This window comes from Chenopodium album, chromosome 21 (genome assembly GCF_948465745.1).
Source record: "Chenopodium album chromosome 21, dcCheAlbu1.1, whole genome shotgun sequence".
In the NCBI taxonomy this organism is placed as follows: domain Eukaryota; kingdom Viridiplantae; phylum Streptophyta; class Magnoliopsida; order Caryophyllales; family Amaranthaceae; genus Chenopodium; species Chenopodium album.
This window is the reverse complement of record NC_137854.1, coordinates 11,017,849-11,040,494: the sequence shown is the minus strand read 5'-3', so window position 1 is coordinate 11,040,494 and position 22,646 is coordinate 11,017,849. Positions and strand designations below refer to the sequence as shown.

At 32.8% G+C, this 22,646-nt stretch overlaps 1 protein-coding gene and 1 long non-coding RNA gene across 2 annotated transcripts; both read right to left on the bottom strand.

The window, feature by feature from the left end:
* Positions 1-1,678: 1,678 nt before the first annotated feature.
* LOC145600161 (uncharacterized) lies at positions 1,679-2,908 on the bottom strand. The gene is made up of 2 exons (XR_014104251.1): positions 2,640-2,908; positions 1,679-1,876 (listed from the first exon to the last, which is right to left on the bottom strand). It is a non-coding gene; the product is annotated as an uncharacterized LOC145600161 (long non-coding RNA).
* A 3,976-nt stretch (positions 2,909-6,884) lies between these two features.
* Positions 6,885-15,350, bottom strand: LOC145601183 (deoxyhypusine synthase). Its single transcript, XM_081657136.1, has 8 exons — positions 15,195-15,350; positions 14,110-14,323; positions 13,851-14,018; positions 12,779-12,997; positions 8,149-8,235; positions 7,841-7,946; positions 7,521-7,756; positions 6,885-7,413 (listed from the first exon to the last, which is right to left on the bottom strand). The coding sequence occupies exons 2-8, from the start codon at positions 14,302-14,304 to the stop codon at positions 7,348-7,350; spliced, it is 1,077 nt and encodes a 358-aa protein (XP_081513262.1). The 5' UTR covers positions 14,305-14,323; positions 15,195-15,350; the 3' UTR covers positions 6,885-7,347.
* Between the last annotated feature and the right edge of the window lie 7,296 nt (positions 15,351-22,646).

Genomic DNA, 22,646 nt, shown 5'->3' with positions numbered 1-22,646 from the left:
TAATATTAACTTTTTACAAAAGTTACTTTAACCACTAAACTCTTCCCTCACCACTACATTCCCAAACACACATTTTTTTTTTCTAAGTAGTGTCTCGAATAAGTCAAACCATTAAAAGCTACTCAAAAGCTAATGCCGAACATTATGTACCACATTTTTTTTAAAAAAAAAAAATATTTACCACAATATTTAATCAATCATTGTAATAATTTTTTAATTAGCGCTTAAGCATGGTTGATTGTACAACGCACATTACCAAAACAAATTAACAGTAAATGCTTATAGAAAATGTTTACTCTCTCGTTCTCATATCATAGATCCATATAGTTAATACTATAACATGACCATGGAGTCATGGACACACCACACACGTAATAAACTAATTTGGATTTTGGATTATGAATAATTAACTACAGTATTAAAACATTTAATCGGCGATTGCTACCAATGATGTGCAGTTGTGCATGTTTCTAGAAGTACAAATGTACAATGTAGTACTACTAGGTATTTATGCGAGATTATCTGTTTAAAGTTTAAGGTGGTGAAAAGCGATGAGAACAAAGTTTTTCCCCTATTAAATGCACAATTGTCAATGAAAGTTTGTGCACTGAAACAAATAAATAAAATAATTAACATCATTATCTTAACAATTCAAGATAAACTTTACTGGGATGAACATTAAAAAGAGATACAAGGATATGTACAAATTCATACGAGTAACGTATAAATTCAAGCACCATGAGATAACTAAGGGTGTGATGTTTAATTTCTTCATTTCCGAAAGGAAAATTTGACAATTATCACCTTCTGTTATGTCCATTTTAGCAATTACCACCTTCTATTTTTTTTTTTTTTGAAAATTACCACCTTCTATTTTCAAAAAATCAAAAGTTACCACCTTCTTGCCACTCAACTATCACGTGACGTCATTTTGAGCCCATTCTTTCCCTTTCCTCCCTATTTCCCTCACATTTCTCATTCCTAACTCGATTCTCCCCCCTTTCACTTTTTTTCCCCCAAACAATCAAAACACTTCAATTCGCTCCTCCAAATCAAAATTGACAAACAATTATTGGTGGTTTGGGGGAAAAAAAGTGAAAGGAGAGATGAGAATCCAAATAGGAATGAGAAATGTGAGGGAAATAGGGAGAAAAGGGAAAGAATGGGCCCAAAATGACGTCACGTGGTAGTTGGGGGGCAAGAAGGTGGTAACTTTTGATGTTTTTGAAAATAGAAGGTGGTAATTTTCAAAAAATAAAATAAAAGGTGGTAATTGCTAAAATGGACATAACAAAAGGTGGTAATTGTCAAAATTTCTTTTCCGAAACTCCAAAACTCACTCTTCATAGATTATATAATCGTGATACCTATGAAAAATATAAGTTCAATATAATCCAATAATTACTCAGTAATCACGTACTAAACAACGATATGCAATTTCCCCTTAACTAACAATGTAATTTTACATCTTTTTACTTTTATATACTACATATCAATTAAAAAAACAAGGAACAATAATAGACTATAATTCTAAATTTTACAACATGTAAAAGCTAGTATATGAGAATTACTGTATATAAAAAGGGGTTGGAATTTAAGTACATTAATGTAGGGAAAAAGTCAACGTGGTTGAGGAGTAATCAAGTTTCCATTGCGCATTTGCAGTAACCGTGTTGAACGGAGCAAAGAAAAACGCCACCAAATTGGTTACACTTTTCTTGGCAATTCCCTGAATCTTTACACCCCAAATCTATCTTTGGTGCAAATGGATCACAATGTTCATCACTTGAACAATCTATCTTTTGGTGTTGTTTTGTGCAATTTCTCTTGTGATTTCTCGCCTCTACGCTTACAATGCCGCTACTAAACATCATACCTAGCGACACCATATACATGTAACAAATTAACATCTCGTACTTGTACACAATCTACACATCTTTAGATTATAACACGTATACTATCTACAAAGTACAAATTAAACCACACGTACATATAAATCACCCCATTTTTCTCATTATATGCACGTACAACCGTCTACTTAAATACATTAACTCCCCGAAACATCCAACTGCACATGCAAATCAATACCATATTTGACAAATTTTTTTTCTAATTTTCGTATGATTTGTGATATAAAAGTATAGTACTACTCAAATTTGTCCTCTATGGTAGTGGGTGTATTGATTTTTTTTTTTTTTTTCAAGTGTGTATGTGTTACACAAAGTGATCATACCATAATTCATAAGTATCATAACAAAACATGGTTGATTATGGACCAATTTTCTTACTACAACTTAAGATTGGAATTAAGATCAATATTTGTTGAATAGTGATCAAACAATCAAATTTATTTTTGCATGATTTCATTTATGTGTTTAAAAGGAACTCCTAAAAAGTGATCAACTTCATTAATATTAAGGTTTTATTCAAAAACACTCAAAGTTACCAAAAACAATAATCTAAACTAGATTCTAATCAACCAAAGAATGATCATAAAATGGGAAGAAAAAACCATATCACAAAGTTTTGATTCATAAATATCAAAAAGGGGAGATATTAAGAATCAATAGTGAAAATTGAAAGAAAAAAATCATGAAATTTATCAAAGTCATGAAAAAAAGAGAGAAAGAGAGACATACCATTGATAAGGATGAGGAGGAGCATGAAAAGAGCAAAACTGAAGAAAACTTTAGCCATGATTCTTAATTGAGCGTAATTAACGTGTTTTGGGGATAATTAGTGCATAAATAAGCAGTTTGCATATGATATGGCGGTTAAGGGCTAGTTGAATTTTTGGTTAATTTTTTTGCGAATAATTATAATTTTTGGCACAATATGTGATTCTTTGACAGAACAAAACAGCTATTTGGACTCACCGAATAAACTAGCAAGAAGTATCATATGAAAAATTTTCATATCTTATTATATACAAGTATGTTAATATACTTATATATACTATATGGTACTTCTACGAGTATTATTTATTACAATGGATCGGACATGTTGCATTTTTTCCTCTTAAGACTTGTCCACGTGATCTATTTAATATTTTAGGTGTAAATGTGTGTGTTTGATTTTGATAAATTGATTGTGTTCCCATCAGTTTCATACTAGGAAAGTTCACCGTCTCTCTATTTGGCCTTTTTATCAAAAATTAAAAAAAAAAAAAAAAATTGTTACTATATAAGTTAAGTAGAAAAGTGTGATGTTTCCCTAAAATATTAAGGGTAATGCTATATGTAGCCCTAAGGGCTATATATAAGCATTAAATATATTCTTGGAAATTGTATAAAATTAGGAACTCATGACAAAAACACGCGTAAATCAGTGTACTTAGTGTTTATATTTTCATAATTTATTAGCTTTTTACGATTTTCAAGTGTAAATTTAATACTTATATGTAGCCCTAAGGGCTATGTATAGCATTTTCCAAATATTAATTATACACATTTATAAATTTTAAAGTCAAAGTCAAGTCGGTCAATTTAAACCCTAATCATCAATTTATTTTAAATTTTTTTTTTAAAAAAAACTAACAAAATAAAAATAAAGAGTGGTGCTTTTGGCAATTACAGAAGCAGCATGCAATGAATATAAGTACTTTATTAAATATCATTTTTTTTTTCTTTTTTTTTTCTTTTTTTTTTTTTTTTTTTTTTTTTTTGAAAACTTATTAAATATCATTTGATTACAAGGAGCATTAACATTATTTATTTTTTTATAAAAAAAGTAAAAATTTGGGAAGAAGGAATTCTATTCTTTTGATAGAAGTCAATAATAGCATGTGGTGTACTACAATGTACCACAGTTGAGTTAATGGCATGATGCGCAATGTACGCCGTGTTCCAGACTTTGGCACCAAGTCAACTACTTTAAGAAGTCAACATGTATTAGTATTACATAGACCTGGCAACGGATCGTTCGGGTCGGGTTGGATCACTATCGGATTAGCAAATATTCGGGTTGGGTTCGGGTCGGGCCAAGTCGGATTTCGGGTCGAGTCCATTCAGATCGGGTCAATTCGAGTCGTCGGGTCATGTTCGGATCAACTCCATTTCAGGCCGGGTTCAAATCAGGTCGGATTAGTTCGGATTCGAGTCAACTTTTAGGTCACGGATCGGGTCATTCAGGTTGGGTCAGGATTGTCAGGTCTAGTATTACATGCATTGCTACTTGTAGCATTCTTTATTTGAAGATGGGATCACCTTTATTTGACTAGCAAGAAGTTCTAATGAACTTTCTATTTATCTGGATGGGTTTGGACTTTGGAGTCCTATACTCCTATCACAACCTTTTATAACATCATCGTAACAACTCATGATGATAATAGATTAATAGTACCATTATAGAATTAGAGGCGACATTTCAATGGAAATCACTTAAGATGTGGATCCTATTAGAATTGGTCCAATTATAAAAGTAAACTTTGGCCATATGATGCACACAGTTAAATAAATAATACATTTCCCAATCAATGCTCCTCCCAATCTCTCATCTTGATGCTTTGTCTATGTAACTTAGACTCGGGTACCCATGTTTAACATAGATACATGTTCAAGTGTCTAACTCGTCTATTTTGTGGAGAAAAAAAAAAAAGCCTATAATTTAGTCAATATTAAAAGGGTTGAAGTATTTGATCCACGTCTGAGTATTGAGTATCCTACAATAAAGTAAAATGAAGCATTAAAGTAACATAAGGTCTCATTTCTATTACAGCTACAAAACTATAACACTGAGTTCATATTTTCACATTTACAATTCTAGGACCTCATATACATTCAATTCGAATTGACACTAGAACATCGAACTTTGGACACTTTCTCACTGTGCATCCGATACCATCTTTTTGTTTTTCTTGAACAATAATCGATAGTTAAGGGTCCGTTTGGCATCGCTGTGGTTTTCTGTTTTTTGGTTTTTTGTTTTTTAAAAGTATATTACATATGTTACATAATGGATCAAAAAATATTTAGACTTATTAAAATTATGATAATTTTGAAAACTGACAACAAAAAAGTGAAAACACCTTTTTCTTGTTTCCTGTTTTTGGTTTTTAGTTTTCAAAAAAACAGGAAACTGAAAACCAAAAATGATGTCAAACAAGCCCTTAAGTGTACTTTGTAGATGTAAGTCAGTTACTCGCTTGACATAAAACAAGCTAAGTTTAACAAATTTGTAAGAATAAATTCGAGAACATAATTTAAGCAAATTCATCTAAGTCCTTCAATTATTTGAAGAACGTCCAACCTTTGGCGGCTTTGATCATCTCCTTAATGGTTATAGTCAACATAAAGTGTCAAAATTACACCCATCCTTCGACCAGTTCATTTACACATATGACATATACTTGTATGGATTTAACATTGATTGATACATAACATCTCTGAGTCCATCATGACATCTTAAATGCATGGTGAGGCTCAGCCCCAAAGTCCATAACATCCTAAATGCACCCCTATACCTCTTAACGCAAATCACAAGGAAACTTTCCATCCCTTGGCAGGCCTAACACTAGTTTCACTACTATCATGATAATTATCTCCATGTCAAAAAATAATTGTCATGTGTAGCTTTGTTTTTAACTTTTTATGATGTCAGTTGTCACCTTTTCTAGAATAATGTATGGTTCATGTTTAGTTTTACCAACTATTGTACTCTTCTAAAGTCGATTTTAAAGATTGTTAACTATTACAAAGTATATGAAGCTCATGAGATAATCTAATTTATTTCTTATCTACATATCCTAAACAATTATGAAGGGATGGAAAATCGCGACTATTAATTTCAGATGAGGGGAATATCAATTTATACAAGTACTCCTTTATTAAAAAGATTTATGATAAGGAAACAAGTTGGCTAAGAGTTGCACTAATTAGGCTTTTTATTTATGTCACAAAGCTTGCATGGAGCTATAAATTATGATGATAAACCAGAAAGTTTAATCTGTCACCTAGAATATTACTGCTTTAAAGATTTTCACCAACTAAGGAGGCTCAAAAGAAAATTTGGTACCTAGTAAATCACCATCACCTTAATCCCTTCTCAAATTAGGGCATAATCAAACAACTATATAAGGAAATAGCACTTAACTGTCCCACTCACAAACTCAAATTGTATTGGTTTTCATAACCCATCTTTCCATGGCTCCATGCAAATTCCTTTGCTTAGCTCTCTTCTCAGCACTGTCATTCTCGGTCTTCGAAATGACATTCGGAGAAAGATCGCTCAACCTCGTAAAAACTTTCAATGATCAAACTGCCACATCTATGAAATCCACTCCATTACCGAAGATCAAGTCTACCCCAAAGAAGCCAATCCACGAGCCCATTGGAGTATCAAAGGTCAATTTACCTTCATTTCCAGCTAAACCTCGAGTACCAACCAGCAGCTGTGAGCAATCGAAAGTAATTCCTGAAATTTTTGCTTTCCCACCATTCCTGAGCTACCCATCTTTACCGTATCCTGATCTACCACTGGTGCCTGCTTTTCCTTACACACCTCCATCACAGGCATTTCCAACTTCATACACTGCTCATATTCAGACGACTCAGACCAAGAAGTCACCTTAAGTAATAGGACCTAGAGCTTGCTAGAGTCATGCATATACATTATGTGTGCTAGAAACTGCGTATGATATAGCGCAGATGATCCAGGATTCTAATATTATGTAACGTTTGATGGAAGATATACTCCACACCCTCCTCCATGAGTCTCATGCATCGACTGCTGGAGTTTTGAGGTTGCACTAGTAATTTCTTCCATTAAATATTATCTACTTAAATTAAGCATATAATCGCTGCTATGAACAGCAGACTTGGTGGATGTTCTTAAAATTCAAATGGAAAAGTACCAACACTTCTTAGTTTAGTCAATAACAGAAAATCAAAATCCAAGTCACAGAAAATCTATTACTGTTCTATACACATAACTTTACCAATGTAATAGAACAGCAAAAATCTAATTCTCTGACCAAAGAATTAGCTAATTGCGTTGTCATTCGCAATTCAAAGTATTCTGTTTTATAGCAAGCCTCAAACAACACCAGCAGGAAATGGTGGGAACTGGGAAAGCAAGGGCAGAGAATAATTTTCAACAAGTGTCACAATTCAGTGCTATCATTATAGGTTGACAGCCCCAACCTACAATAAGATCACAACCCTACGCTTAACAGCCCCATCCCACCGGAACATCATGCCTACATAAGGTAACTTTATTACCCCCAATACAGGTTGAAAGCATCAAAGAAATTCATGTTTATTCAAGCAGAAAGCCTCAAATTGTTTCATTTAATTATTTATAATAAATGATAAGTTAGGCAACCCTCTGAAACCGATATCAGCTTGAACATTATCTCTTAGCAGCAAAAGTCTCAGCAACTAATAGAGGGAAAGCAATAGTGGCGTCACAATGCACCTGGTTGCAAGAGAATGCAAGCATCAGATGTGCCCAATTTACAGACTTTGGCAACAATTGAAGAGAAACCTTAGCACAGATAGCAGGTAGAGGAGGGAGAGGCATACCTTAACAGTCTTGGCAGATCCTCGTATCTTCCCCCAGGAGATGGCCTCATCAGGGCGAGCACCTGAATCACTCCCATCAAATTCCTGTGCCGTATTAATGAATACAGCATAATCTGCACCATTACGCATCATATTGGCATTGCAAATATGATGCTTAGGCAGCCCACCCCCAAGAATTATCATACCGGTCTTCCTAGGAGCTGCGTGAACAGCCTCACCATTCATTGCCCTTATATCTGCTCACAACCAAGAAAATTTTATAGCTCGTGGACTAATAATAAAAAAGACGTACTGGCATCAAGCTAATCAGTACAACATACCTTGAACAATATCAATAACTAGACCTGGACTACGAAATGAATGAAAATATAACATGTCCCCAAGTGAGCCATCTGTTAAACCTGGGCAGAAGACAGGAATATTGTTCTGCATTTTAACAAAAATAAGTGGACAGCTTAGGCAAGGAGTTGTTTCCCAGCAGAATGATAACAATTAAATACTTCAACTTAAATTCATCAAAAGACAGTAAAGATACCGATTACCACTTATTGAAGTTACAAAACATTCATCAGTGACTCAGATGACAAGACCAAGAATGAATTTGGTTTTGCTAAATCAGGTGTCTCACCTTGTATGCCCAGTAAAGATATGAACTCTCATCATTTATTTCTTTTCCCAAACGAGCAATCACTTTAGATGGCGTCCATGTAATCTTCTACAAAAACATATAAACTGTTTGAGAAAAAAAGAAGCAAACACATTTAAAAGATGACAACAAGTAACAGTGTATAAGATGATAACCAGAGCCAAAAATCAAAGATTGAAAACAATGTTTCTATTAACCATAAAAAAATAAAAATAAAAAAAAAATTAATAATAATAATAATAATAATAATAATAATAATAACAATAACAATAACAATAACAATAATAATAATTAGTGGTTTTTTTTTCGTGTGTTAGCCTTTGATCAGTTTGCAGGTTGATGTTCTGGGTTGTTTTTGTTCTGTTTTGGGTTTGTTGGTGTTTCATGCGGCTAGTTTTTGCTATAGTTTTTGTTTAGCTATGTCAGCTACTATTGTGAAGTTTCATTGCCCCTTTGTGGGTGTCAAGATGGGAGTGGTAATGGGCTTACAAGACGTTCTTTAATCAAGCATCTTCATGATTGTTATTGTTGTATTGGTGCGAGGGATGTCACACGTCATTCTCTTACTTCTAATTTGGCTAATTATACTGAGGCGTAAGTTACTTTTACGCGTATGGGGATTTGGTTTTGTGGGGTTTGTTACAAAACTCATACGCTTCGTTCTAGGTGTCGTCATGATAGGGGTGAGGGTGTGTCACCCCCTATGAAGGAGATGGTTGTTCGTTTTGTGCTTCATAATTTCGCAAAGCCACATGTGGATGGTTTGGCGCGACATCAGCATTGTGGTGGTTTTGATCTGGCTCTCCCTAATTGTTTGTTCTCAAAGGGGTTCACTGTGAAGTCTATCCCTCCCAAGTGTCGTTTGGGGGTTTTCTCGGGTTCTGAAAGGTGGTCTTGATAAGGTCATTTCTAAGTCTGATGACATTTCTAGTTGGGTATCGTTGTTGGTGTTACCTCTATCCACCATTAAAACCTTTCGCCCGCGGAGTAGTTAGGTCTTCCGTAAAGCGCCGGCATCAAGAGAAAAATATTTCTCGTGCTATTTGTTCTTGGAGTGCACGAGGTGGTAGTTTGCAACTTGTGAGGGAAACTTTGGCAGAGGATTCTCCTACTATGTCGGTGGTTTGGAAGATGATAAGGACCTTGATTTGGAAGAGCGTAATATCAAGCAATGTCGTAAGAATATTTGTGATGGTCAGCACGGGAAATACTTTTCTCTTGATACCGGCGCTTTACGGAAGACCTAACTACTCCACGGGCGAAAGGTTTTAATGGTGCATAGAGGTAACACCAACAACGATACCCAACTAGAAATGTCATCAGACTTAGAAATGACCTTATCAAGACCACCTTTCAGAACCCGAGAAAACCCCCAACCGGACTTGGAAGGGATAGACTTCACAGTGAACCCCTTTGAGAACAAACAATTAGGGAGAGCCAGATCAAAACCACAATGATGTCGCGCCAAACCATCCACGTCTTAAACGAGTCGAAGAAGAGGGAGCTTGCGGCTTTGAGAAATTATAAAGCATAAAACGAACAATGCCATCTCCTTCATGAGGGGGTGACACATCCTCACCCCTATCATGACGACACCTAGAACGAAGCGTATGAGTTTTGTAACAAACCACACATAACCAAATCCCCATACACGTAAAAGTAACTTCCGCCTCAGTCAGCCAAATTAGAAATAAGAGTGACGTGTGACATCCCTCGCACCAGTACAACAATGACGATCATGAAGATGCATGATTAAAGAGCGTCTTGTAATCCCATTACCACTCCCATCTTGACACCCACTAAGACCCAAAGAGGAGCACTTGCAATATACTCTCCTAATTCCATTGGACACTTTCTAGATAGAAAGAGATTAACCACCCCAAAAATAGAATCAACTAACTCGTCTGATATAGCCACAGCAACACCACTCAAGCAATCCATCAGGTGTTGAGCACGTAAACTATCCCTACCACATGATGTGCCATGTGGAAAACTATTAATCCGATCAAAAACAACAACAGAAGTAGTAACTAGATGAAGGCCATCAACATGTATATCAAACAAGGATGGAGATGGAGAAGTAGGGTATTTAGACTGTAAATCCGCGAGAGTGGCGTCATTATAAGGAGCAACGCCTAAAGAAGAAAGAACTCGGATTGCAGCAGTGTAATGACCATCACAAATCTTTTTACGACATTGCTTGATATTACGCTCCTCCAAATCAAGGTCCTCGTCCCGACCACCGATAAAGTAGGAGAATCCTCTGCCAAAGTATCCCTTACAAGTTGTAAATTACCACTTGATCCACTAATAAAAACTTTTGTTTCTCAATTGGAGATTGGACACCTAACTCAAGAAAAAGAGGCTGTGTGAATTCATAGATACCCTTTAAAAAAGGGGGGGGGGGGGGGGGGGGGAGGCATTGGATTGATATCTAGGAAGACTATGCATATTACATAATGGATAAAAACACTAAGCCACCTATCACCTGGTCATAACTTTCATAACCTGCAAGCTCTATGTACGGAGCAAATGACAAGAAACTAGCCAATTAGCTGACACTTACTGGATTAGTTTCTCACATGTAACCTAATCCAAGAGGATTCAGAATCATTCAATCAAAATTTTTCTCTATGTGAATGGATAGTAGGGTGTTTACTCACTAGGTTATCTTATTTATTCTTGACTACCTCTATGGGAAGGATCGACTTGGGTAACCCACCTAATAGAACCCATAAGAGTATTAGACAATAATTGCTTAGGCTTGTTTGGTTGTCCAAATTTGGAATGAATGGTATGGAATCCCATACAAAGGGGCCGAAGTGGGTATGGAATTCGGGACCCCAACAAAAGTGAAATTATTTGGTTTAGCATAGGGATGTATTTCATATTCAATCTTATTGTTTGGTACACTTGTGGGATGGATATAAAGTAATTTGTAGATTTATTCCATCTTTTAATTTCTTATAAAAGTAATGCATAGTGTACATAAACTTTGTATTATGAAAATGTCATGTATATAAATTTTTCCCCCCAACAATGTCCTAAAAATCAAACAAACTTTGAGCTTGCAGTATATGTTCATATGATCAGGCTTATAGTTATAGCACCTCTGCCACCTCATAAATCATTAGCAATTCAACCCTAAGCAAAGGAGAAAAAAAATGTAATTGTTATACCAATTCAAGACAATCACTAATTTAATAAACAATTTAAAGAAAAAATTTCCCCAACTTATGAACTTTGATCCCGTCATGTCCCGAATATACCCAATCCATTACAAAACGAAGGTTACTATTCAAAAGTTAAACACCCTACAATCAATTGATTAAACAGTAGGACGAATGATTTGAGGGGAAAATATCTGAATTGCTAGTTCTACATGTTTACACCGGAGCTAGAGAAGAACTAGCAGTGATGGGTTGAAGGTCAACACCACCAGTGATATCGCACACCTCTTTTTCATCTCACTCTCGTGACTCATGGCCAGCTAGGATTCGTACTAGAAAGAATAGATTCAAAATCTTAGGGGTTGGGGGGGGTGTAATGACATTCTATGGGGTTGGGTGGAGTTTTATACTCCACAAAACTTAACACTTATATGGATTCAGACACCATTCCAATAGGTGAACCAACCACCTCATTAATGTTTTAAGTTTGCTCAAGTAATCCCCGAGATAAAATGTCCTATCCTCGAAATAAAGGGTATATTTGGCACATTCTATGCCATATTGATGGAAGCTAACAGCTTAACCCAACAAGGAAATTCATGATACCCCCACTCACACTTTATTGATTTACAGTTATAGTTGAATTTACAACCTACAGAACCGGATGCCTATAAGTTAAAGCATCCAATGGAAGCATTAACTAAAGACTTCATGCAGTGTGACTGACTATGTGAGGGTGGCAACTCAAATTATCAAAGTATCAAACCAAATATGACCTAATGAGTAACTCTCCTGCATTTTAGTACTTCATGATGTGGCAACTCAAATAATCAAAGTATCAAAATCCTTAACAATCTCTAGTTACTGCTTTAACATTTTGCCATTCATCCAAATCTAGATAATAGCATAAAACATTGTGCTGATTAAGCAGTGTTAGGTTGTTTGCCCCTTTCTAAATATTATAAACCTTAAAATACAGGCTGTAAGGATTAATGCCTTCAAATAAAACAATGAATAATTATCCATCTTACTTAACAATTCTTATGCTCTATACTTGGGAACTTTCAGTTTATGTAATATTTACACACAAACTTAATCACGATTTCTTTGAACAATGCTACTCACATATCCTTAGGCAGACAATTAGCAATTCAAATGGAGCCAATCAGCCAAGGGAGTACTATACTGCAAAATACCACCCCTTGATAGAGTTCTTCCCCTCTTTTCTTTTTTGTATTTTTGGGTGGGTGGGTTGGGGGGGGGGGGGGGGGGGAGGTGGGGCCACCACGAGGAGGGGTTGAGTAGGTCTTACGTATGTTTGGATGAAGAAAATAATGTATAAAATTAATGAAAACAGAATAGCAGAAGCCACAACAAACAGATTGAGGAACATAGAACCATTCTTCTATTCACTAGCTAAAACAATCAGAAAAACAAATTACCTCTAAATTTTGCTCTTCTAACATTTTATCAAATATTGGAATGATCCATTCCTCAAATTTGCAGTAGTTGTCATTGGGAACCAACAAATTACCAATCCGATTTAATCCTTTTGAACGTAATTGAGCTCCAGGTAGAGAAAATTCACCTTTAAATGTTGGTGCAAGACATTTAATAAGATCTTCTTCTACACCGCCTGTAGTTGTTACAATCACATCAACCTGCAGGTATATATGTCTGATAACATTGTTCCAAAAAAAAATTTTATAAAAAAAAAAAAAGTGAAAGCAAATTTCTGAAACCCAAAACAGTATCAATCTTAGCCAGAGACTGAAGAATGATAGACCTAAAAAGCTCTCACATTCTACTGACTTAGAAGTCATCAAGCAATTAATGAAATTATTATCTACATTGAGGTTTAGAGATGTGGACATCCTAGCCAACCATCAAGAAATAACAATCACTTGCTTGCTATTACATGATTAACGATACAAGTTTAGATCCAAGAATCCACAAGTAAACATCTTCAGCCTGTCTTTAGCTTCCAAATATAAATCTCAGAATACCTAAGACCAATGCTTTAATTAACTTGATATGCAATTAAACACATGCATGAGATTCTTCAAGGAAAATATTTAAATTGTACTGAGCTTCCTGAAAAACTACCACCTCAATATTAGCCCAAGGACTGCATGGAAAGTAGTCTGGCTTTTCATAAAATACAGAAGCACGTCAATATATTTTAGTATCTACTTGTAGCGGAAAATACTAAGCTGAAAGTGAATGATATGGAGTACAAAATACATATCTATATAGGAAAACTCTGATTGAACTTCCCTAGTCATAACAATTCCAAATTCCAACACATAGCAAAAATCAGTATATTACCATTTTTTTTTTGTCAAATCACAAAAGAACAATTATAGCCGATGTGCTATGTATTTAGTTATTTACAACTAGATGTAGCAACTCTTTATGTACACATGGAGATCATTAAAATCAACTTTTGTAACCCAATTTCAACAAATAGAGAACATAAATACATGAAAGATAATAATTTTATTATTCCCTCACCATATGATGTTGAGCAAGGTATCGAATGGTGTCACGAATACCAGATGAAATTAGATTTGAGGTGAACCCAAGAAACACTTTGCACTTAATGGATTCTCTATATGTAGGATCCCTCTCCTCTTCACTACAATCTTCAGCGGGTAGCTCATCTGCGAGCCTCCAATCTAGCTTCAGCAGCAGGAAAATCAAATGAACAAGAATTAGATGATGTGAAACATAGGTATATTTAGTTAAATTTCAAATTAAAATTTATACCAACCATTTGATTTACTACTTCGATAGCTTCTCCAAGATTAGATGCTTGGAAACCAGTGGAGAGAAAAGATTTAAAGAGCTGAGGATAATTTACTCCTTGGTTAAAATCATAGCCCTGAATCTTGATGCATTTTCCTTCTAGGGATTCTGATTCCTTAAAGACTGTCGAGTGAACGGATGACATAATATTGTTTTCCATTTCGTATCCTCAATCAAATCTATCACAACAAAAAAACTTGACTCCTCAGATGATGAATTGCTTATTAAGGAGAAAAAAATATTCCTAGATTTCCTACCGATATCTTGCAATAAAAGAAAGGATGAACTTCAGCATAAATCGCAACTAGACAAATCGGAAATGGCATTCACCTTGATCCCTAAAACCCTTAAACAAAGCCCCTATGCTCAGGCATAACAAACTTAAACTTCAATTCCCACCACTCCCTTTGAAATTACACGCCTACGACATCATACAACCAACCTTTCACCCTATTTCATCTCAAGAATCGATGTTGGACCCTCCAAGGGACTTGACACTTGACACTTCACTTTGGTACAATAAAAATGAAAACTTTTTTGCAAAATAGCGGAGTCTGACACCTAGACACATACCCATATCCAACATGAGCTCTCAAGTAACATAGACTAAAGGACAACATTACTAATAAGTAATAACAATGTATCATTAATTTCACTTCATTACTCCATCTCTTTCACTCTAATTTGTCCTTCAATTTACCTAATAAATTACTAGATCACAGATAATCACCAAAATTACTAATTTCTTATCACCATAACAAAGTTGTTACAATAAATTAAAACCCTTTAAAACCCTCTTCTTCATTTTCTACATTACAAATTAAAAATTACCAGATAAAGTTTCTAACTCTGCAATTATTTAACACAAATCAATTTAAATGGCTTATGAGCTTTTCATTTCTAAATCAATCAACAATTAAGATAATTCAATACATTGAAACAGATAGATGACAGATACAGCAATTATAACATCATACTTCAAAATTTAAATTTTAAACCAAAAGTAAAGATTGAAATTAACGGGTAGAGAAAAAAAATGGAGAAAGTTACCAGAACAGGGGTCTGATGATAGATGACAGACTTAACGAGTAGTAATGAGCGTCGGTTGAAGCCGGAACCGGAAGCCAGGAGAGAGAGAACAAAAAAGGCTAGAGTAGTAAAGTGTATTGCCCATATATTATTCTGTTTTTTATTTCCACAAATTCTTATACAGTACTAGTATGTGGCATCATAGCAGGGTTATTTCGTTAGTTGTTATAGGATTGGCATCATAGCAGGGTTATTTCGTTAGTTGTTATAGGATCGGTTAGTGTTACATGTGTTATTTCATCTAAGGGTTATTCAGTAGGGTTATTCAGTCAGAATTATAGGGATTATTCAATCAGTGTTATAAAGGTTACTACTTTGATGGTATGGTCCGCACACAAAACGTAATGTTTTATTTTTATTTTAATAATCTTATTTACAAAGTATAATCCGACTTTCTTTAAATTCTCTCAAGCTCAAGGCGGTTTCGACTTCAAGGTCTTCTTAGAACGATCTTAATATATTTTTAATAGGTTTGATTGGTTAATAGTGTTAAGTGTCTTGTTTTCATTAGGCGTAGTTAAAAAAAATTAAGGAAACAAAGTTCCCAATGATAACCCCACTAACCATACATCTTTTTAGTTTTTCAATGACGACCCGTAATTTTTTAAACTATAAAAAATACTTCCTAATTATTGTTTCGTCATAAGTTGCAACATTAGTTGGAAAAAAAAAAAAGTTTAAATGCGCGTTTAATAGGACATTTGCCGTTAAATGCTCTTAATCTTGGTTAACTAGCATTGTTAAACTAATGCCCTCCATGACTAGGGCTGTCAAATAATGAGCAAAACTGACCCTGAATGCTGGTAGGCTAGGCTCGACTCGAGCTCATGAGTTTGATTTGAGGCTCGGCTCGAGCTTGTGGCTCGTCAAGCCTTGTAATTTGAGCTCGGCTTGAGCTTAAGTGCTCAAAAGTGGAGCTTGGCTCGTGGCTCGAGCTCGTTATTAACTCGAGTAATTAAACACCCAACCTAACTATGTGTAATTTGTATAGTAACGCCCAATTCCAAATATGATGTGTATCAACACCCAATTCCAAATAACTAAAGCAAATTCGAATCAATCATTCAAAAGAAAAATATAATACTAACTGCACTAACTGACATGTTATTGTGTTAAGGTCGGTGGGCCATAGGTGTGCTGATGCATGGTGGTGGGAGGTGTGTTGTGGTGGTGACGAGAGGCGTGGTGCCTTGCAATGCTTGGTGGTGTTGAGTTGCGGTGGTGGTTGGGAATTGGGAGATGAGTGGACAGCCGTGAAGGTGGAGCGATGGAGATGAGATGAACCAAATGAGATGCCAATGGCTAGTGAGCGAGTGAGTTTGGCTTAGGGAGTTTAGAAATTATGAGATTATTGGGCTGTGCCAATGGATAACTTACCAAATTACCCAAGTATATTAGTGGGTTGCTATTATTGTGCTTTTTAACTTACGGAATATTAATTTATTATAAATTTAAGAATTAAATATAATATTTATTTTTAAAAAATTAATCCAAGCCGCTCGCGAGCTTTTCGATCTGGGCTTAGCATGGCTCGTGTATCGTCTCGTTTAGTCTCGAGCCAAATTTGACTCGAGCCGAGCTCGAATAGTTCACAAGCAGGCCACTTACTAACAACCCTATCCATGACGATTGACAAACATATTGTCCATGAGAAGCTACATACAGTGTAGCATTGCGAGCCACAAACCACTCAAAAGCTATCCACCTTGTTATTACAACCTCCCCAATTTGTAATTCTTGAAATCTTCAAATAATAGCCCATGAGCATGTCGTAGCTAGTTGCTGCTTTGCGAGGTGGCCACGAAGCTAGCTTTAACTCATTTTAAAAGCTTAACTAGTGAGTAGCCCGGGTGTTGCCCCAGATTGCTATTGTTCTAGACGTGCAATTGATAATTTTTTTAAAAGGCTTTTTAAAACTACAATTGTCATTATCAAACCAAAACTGAGTTATTCTTTTAATTTTTTTTTTTTTTTTAAAAATTGAACCTTGTGGTTTGCACTTATATTAATTTTTTTTGAATTGGCTTATTAGATGGGTAAATAGTCAAATACGTTATAAGAGGTAGAGGGTTTGAACCCCCTTATCCTTACGTTTTTATATGGAATTCTACAAAATGTCGAAAATTGAGCATTGTTATTGTTATATTGTTGTTATTATTGTTACCATTGTTATTATTATTATTAATATATTATTATAATTATTATTGTTGTTGTTGTTGTTATTATTATTATTATTACTATTATTATTATTTTATTATCTTATTATTATTATTATTATTATTATTATTTCCTATATAATATGCGAATATAATAAAACTTTTTATGGCTAATTATTTGAGTGTGCGAATTAATCTATGTACATAGAATATCAAATCCTCTTTACATAGTCATTTATTCCATGACTTCTAAGGTTTGAAATTTCGTGATTTCCTACCTATTTACAATAATTAGCCTTAATTATGTGTGATCATGATAACAATGATTTTTCCCCCCTATTATAATGATAATAATGGTGATATATTTCCTATTTTATATGTGAATATGTAGCAAATGTATTTATGGCTAATTTTTTTGTGTGTGTGAATTAATATATGTACACATCACATCATATTTCTTTTATATAATCATATATTCAATGGCTTATAATAAGATTTGATATCTCTTGATTTCTTACCATTTTACAATAGTTAGCCTTGATTATGTGTGATTATGATGATAATAATGACATATATTGTTTCCTTTCACTTAATAATGATAATATATTTCCAATTTTACATGTGAATATAATATGTATTTATATGGGTAAGTATTTGTATGTTAGAATTCATCTATGTACATTGCACATCAAATACATAATAATATATTATAAATACAAAAAGGAAACATATAATTTGGTATAAACTTTTATGATTTGTCAACTTTATATTTCATGACAAGGTTTTCATAGTATCTAGATTTTTATATTGCATGATATTGTAGGGCAATCTATTATACAACTAAGCATATGTTTGCTTGGTTTTCTTATTTAGGAAGCCTAAATGAGTAAAAATTTAGCCTTGAAAATCGATTGACAAATAATGAATGATTTGATCGATTTGATCTAATGCATTTTTGTTACTACATAGAAAAAAAAAATATTTTAGATACATAAATTTAGAAAAGTCGAGTAAAGAAAGTAGGACCACCTAAGTTCTTTTTTTTTTTGGAAAAAAGAAAGTTATTACAACAAGTTATGTTATCTTCACCAAATATTTAGGCCTTGTATTTCACATTATTTTCGCTGAAGTGGAATAATTTTTGTTGTATTAATTTTTTTTTTTTTGCTTAAATTAAATAATAATTACCAATTCAATTTCAAAGTATTGGAAATGATTCTCAATTATATTTGTGGGCCCTGTTTCTTGACCTTATTTTTGCTTAACTGAAATTTTTTTACTGCATTAGAATTACTTTTACCGAGCTGATTAGATTATTTAACAACATAATTTATGTTCACTGAATTAAATTATCTGATAGATATTATATTTAGGAATAATATTTGTCACATATTAGGATATATTAAATGTATATTTTTGTGTGTTTATCGTATCTATGATTCCTAACGTAATTAGGCCTAGCGTTGTAAACTCTATATATTTGATCAATGGTACACACTCCAAATTGAGGAGTTTTCCCGAAATCTAACATGGTATCACAACCAAGGTTTTAGATCTCAATTTTTTTTATATATCCTAATCTGCGACAAATATTATCCTAAATATAATATCTATCATTATCTTTATAATTTTCTATTATTTATGTGTTTTAAAAAATTATAGTTTAATTTATTAATTAACACTTAATTTTACTTAACTGAACTTATTTTTGATGAACTTAAAATTTTGTTACTAAATATAAATTATTTTACTACATACTATTTGAATAAGTTGAAGAAAACATAACCTTGCTCTTTAAAAATACTAATTAAAACTATTTTTTTTATTAAAATGAACTTATTTTCTTCGAACTTCAATTATCTTGGTGAATTAATTTATTTTGCTAAACCAAATTTATTTGATTAGATTGAACTTGAATTATTTATACTAAACCTAAATTTATTTTACTAATTATTATTTGAATAGTGCAAAGAGAACGAGACTTTAATATACTTAAATTATTTTTTTAAACCTTATTAAGCTCTGTTCTATTCACGCTAAACTATTAATATTCAATAAAAGTATTTCAGTTCAATAAAAATAATTTATGTTGAGTAAAAAAAAAATTTGTTGAGTAAAGATAATTCAGTTAAGCAAAAATAATTTCATTTTAGTAAAATATAAGTTATTATCATTAACTTTGAAGAACGAATACACCAAAAACTAGGCCATGTTCTCTGCGCCTTAAAAAAACTATTCAGCAACAATAATTTAAGTTGAGTAAAGTGATTTTACTTTAGTAAAATTAATCTAGGTGTAAAAATCAGTCATGTTAAAGAAGAAATATAATAGGGAATTAGTAAAACAAAATGATTTCATTTCACTGAATTTAATTTTTCATTTCACTAAATTTAATTTCAGTTAAGTAAATTAAAATTAATTCAATTCAATAAAATAAATAAAGTCTAGTAAAAGTAATTTTTATTCGGTTAAAAATAATTTTAGTGATCATAAAAATTGGGTGGTGAGAATAGAGTCTTAGTATAACTAAATTCAATTCGGTTAAAGTTCGGTAAAAAAATTTATTTTTTGCAAAAATAGTTACAATTTATTTCAATTCAACAAAAATAAAATGCCTTATTTTTATTGAAATAAAAATTTTTCCTTTATTAACTTAGTTTGATAGTATGTCAATAGTATGAAAAATTAACCTTCTCTGAGCATCATTGCCTCCCGTAATTATTTCAAGGTATATTCCCGTGAAATCATGCAAATTAAAGATTTGAAGTAGTGTATTATCTTGATAGCAATACCAACAATCCCTAACATAGCATTAGATAAATGCCTAACTAAATTAATCCATTCTACCTCACTACTCTTGTGGAGAACTTCACATCCGATCCTTATTTAAAATTTCCATTAATATCTTTTAAAACTCAACTCCGGTTGTAATAATTGAGAAAATGAAATGATAGCAATACCAGCAATCCATAACGTAGCACTATCAAATTTAGGTCATTAATTGAGAAATTTTAAGAACTAGTTATGCATTAATTATATTAGATATTTGCTTAATCGCAAATAAATTTGGAACCACTACTCTCTCATATTAGCAAACAAAATGGTTAACAACAAGAATTAATGGCGAAGGAGAGAATTAAGAATAATAAATATGCAAGAACAAATAAACTCGATGGAAACCTTATTTAAGATCTTATTTTACAACATGAAACTACGACTCAAATATTATTAGAGAGAATATTACGATTCTAAATCTAAGAAAATTTAAAAATTATGTTTGTGTAGCTTTTGCAAAGGGTATATATTTACAGTATAAAACTAAGAAATCCAAAGCATAATATGACACGGCCTCCATGAAAGTTCATTCAACCTGATTGTGCACGCAAACCTAATTCCAATAATTCCTCCATAAAAAATGTGGAGATGCTTTAGAAGTAACATCACTTGCATGCCCAATCGGACATGAGCTTAAGTTGTCTCATGCTTCCAAGTACTCCAATCATGTGACCTGGTTAGATCGAGCAAGGTCCCTCAAGAGCGTGAGTGATAGAAAAAGAATACTATGTTGGCCGCCACTAAACACACCTCACCTCACAAGGCAATTGACAACTGCGCGGATAAAATGAAGCTAAATTCTATCATATTGTACTCTCCAATAATTGTTCAATTTCGACATTCAAAATCAACATTAAAGGCATTTCGAATAAACTAGTGCGTGCATGCATAATTAGATACAACCTCTTATGGGAGTTCTTAATAGTTGAAAGTAATTGAAATTCAATTAATCCTACATACTCAAATAAAATCCAAACCACACCGTAAGAAGAGATTAATAGTTATTATGTAGAAGATAATTACAAAGAGCTCAATCATGCATACAAATCGATAAGAAATATGGGGTAAACATGATGTATAAAATGAGTATATTCACCTAAATTTAAATGTTTAGAAAAAAAAATGAAATACCGAGTAACAAAAATAATAATTAAATTTAGTATTATTATACAAAGTGATTCTACTCGCGAATAATCATAATATTAAATCACAAGGTGTAACTTTTGGTTTAAATATATTTAATCAAGCATACCAATTTGAACAAAATATAACAAATTTTCAATGTAAAACCATCTTTTTTATGAATTACACAAATATATCAATTTATTACTAAGTAAGGTGATCTGGATTAAACCACGGAAAGGGATACTAACAATTAGGATTAAGCCTAATTCAAACAATAAGGGATACTAGCAGTTAGGGTTAAACATAATTCAATAAGTTTTGATCTTTTTGAATTAAAGGAGAAGAAAAACAACGTTTCGAAAGTAACTCACGCGAATTAATTTCACAATAAATTATTTTAAACTCAAAAACATATGATTTTATTAATAAAAATTATCATATTTAGGCATACAATCCCATGCCCGATAAGATAACTAAAACTATAAAGATAATATTAAATCCTAACAAACTCTAATAATATTAAAGCAACTACTTAGGCCCTGTTCTGTTCACCTTAAAAAAATAATATTAAGTAAAAATAATTTCAGTTCAGTAAAAATAAGTTCAGTTCAGTAAAATTAATTTCAATTTAGTAAAAATAATTTCAGTTCAGTAAAAATAAGTTCAGTTCAGTAAAATTCAGTTCTCTTAAAGAAGAATTATAATAGAAAATCAGTAAAAATAATTTCAGTTCAGTAAAAATAATTTAAGTTCAGTAAAAATAATTTCAGTTCAGTAAAATTAAGTTCAGTTCAGTAAAAATAAGTTCAGTTAAGTAAAAACAATTTCAGTTCAGCAAAATTAAGGTGAATCAAACAGGGCCTTACAAGATAAATAAAGAAAAATAAATCATAAACAAAATAAATCCAGAATCTTAAATTATTGATCTGTATCATTAGGTTAGTGTTGAGTTGTAAAAATTGGATTGCTACAAATTTGATAGGCGAGATTGATCTGTTTTATCTATTAAACTTCTCTAAACCTTTTATCTAGCCTTTGATTCTTTATCCTAGTTATCAAGTTCAATTAGGAAAATTATTTAACAACAAACTCGATTAATTTCAAGATACACGTCGAATCTAAGAAACAATACAATTATTAACAAATAGCGGCTTCTTATTGTCATCAGAATCGTAGCAGCCAAGGGCATTAATAAGAGATCAAAAGTGATTTGAAGTATCATTTATTAATCACGTTGAACGGCAAGATAATTAATTACTATCCTTATACGAATAATCTATCAAAAAAACAAATCCAA

Excerpts from the sequence above, each read along its gene's own strand:
- LOC145601183 (XM_081657136.1), bottom strand. The coding sequence starts at position 14,304 with ATGGAAAACAATATTATGTCATCCGTTCACTCGACAGTCTTTAAGGAA. Across the intron at positions 12,998-13,850 it reads ACCTTGCTCAACATCATATG|GTTGATGTGATTGTAACAAC; the intron begins GTGAGGGAATAA and ends ATATACCTGCAG. Across the intron at positions 7,947-8,148 it reads ATCTTTACTGGGCATACAAG|AACAATATTCCTGTCTTCTG; the intron begins GTGAGACACCTG and ends GTTAAAATGCAG.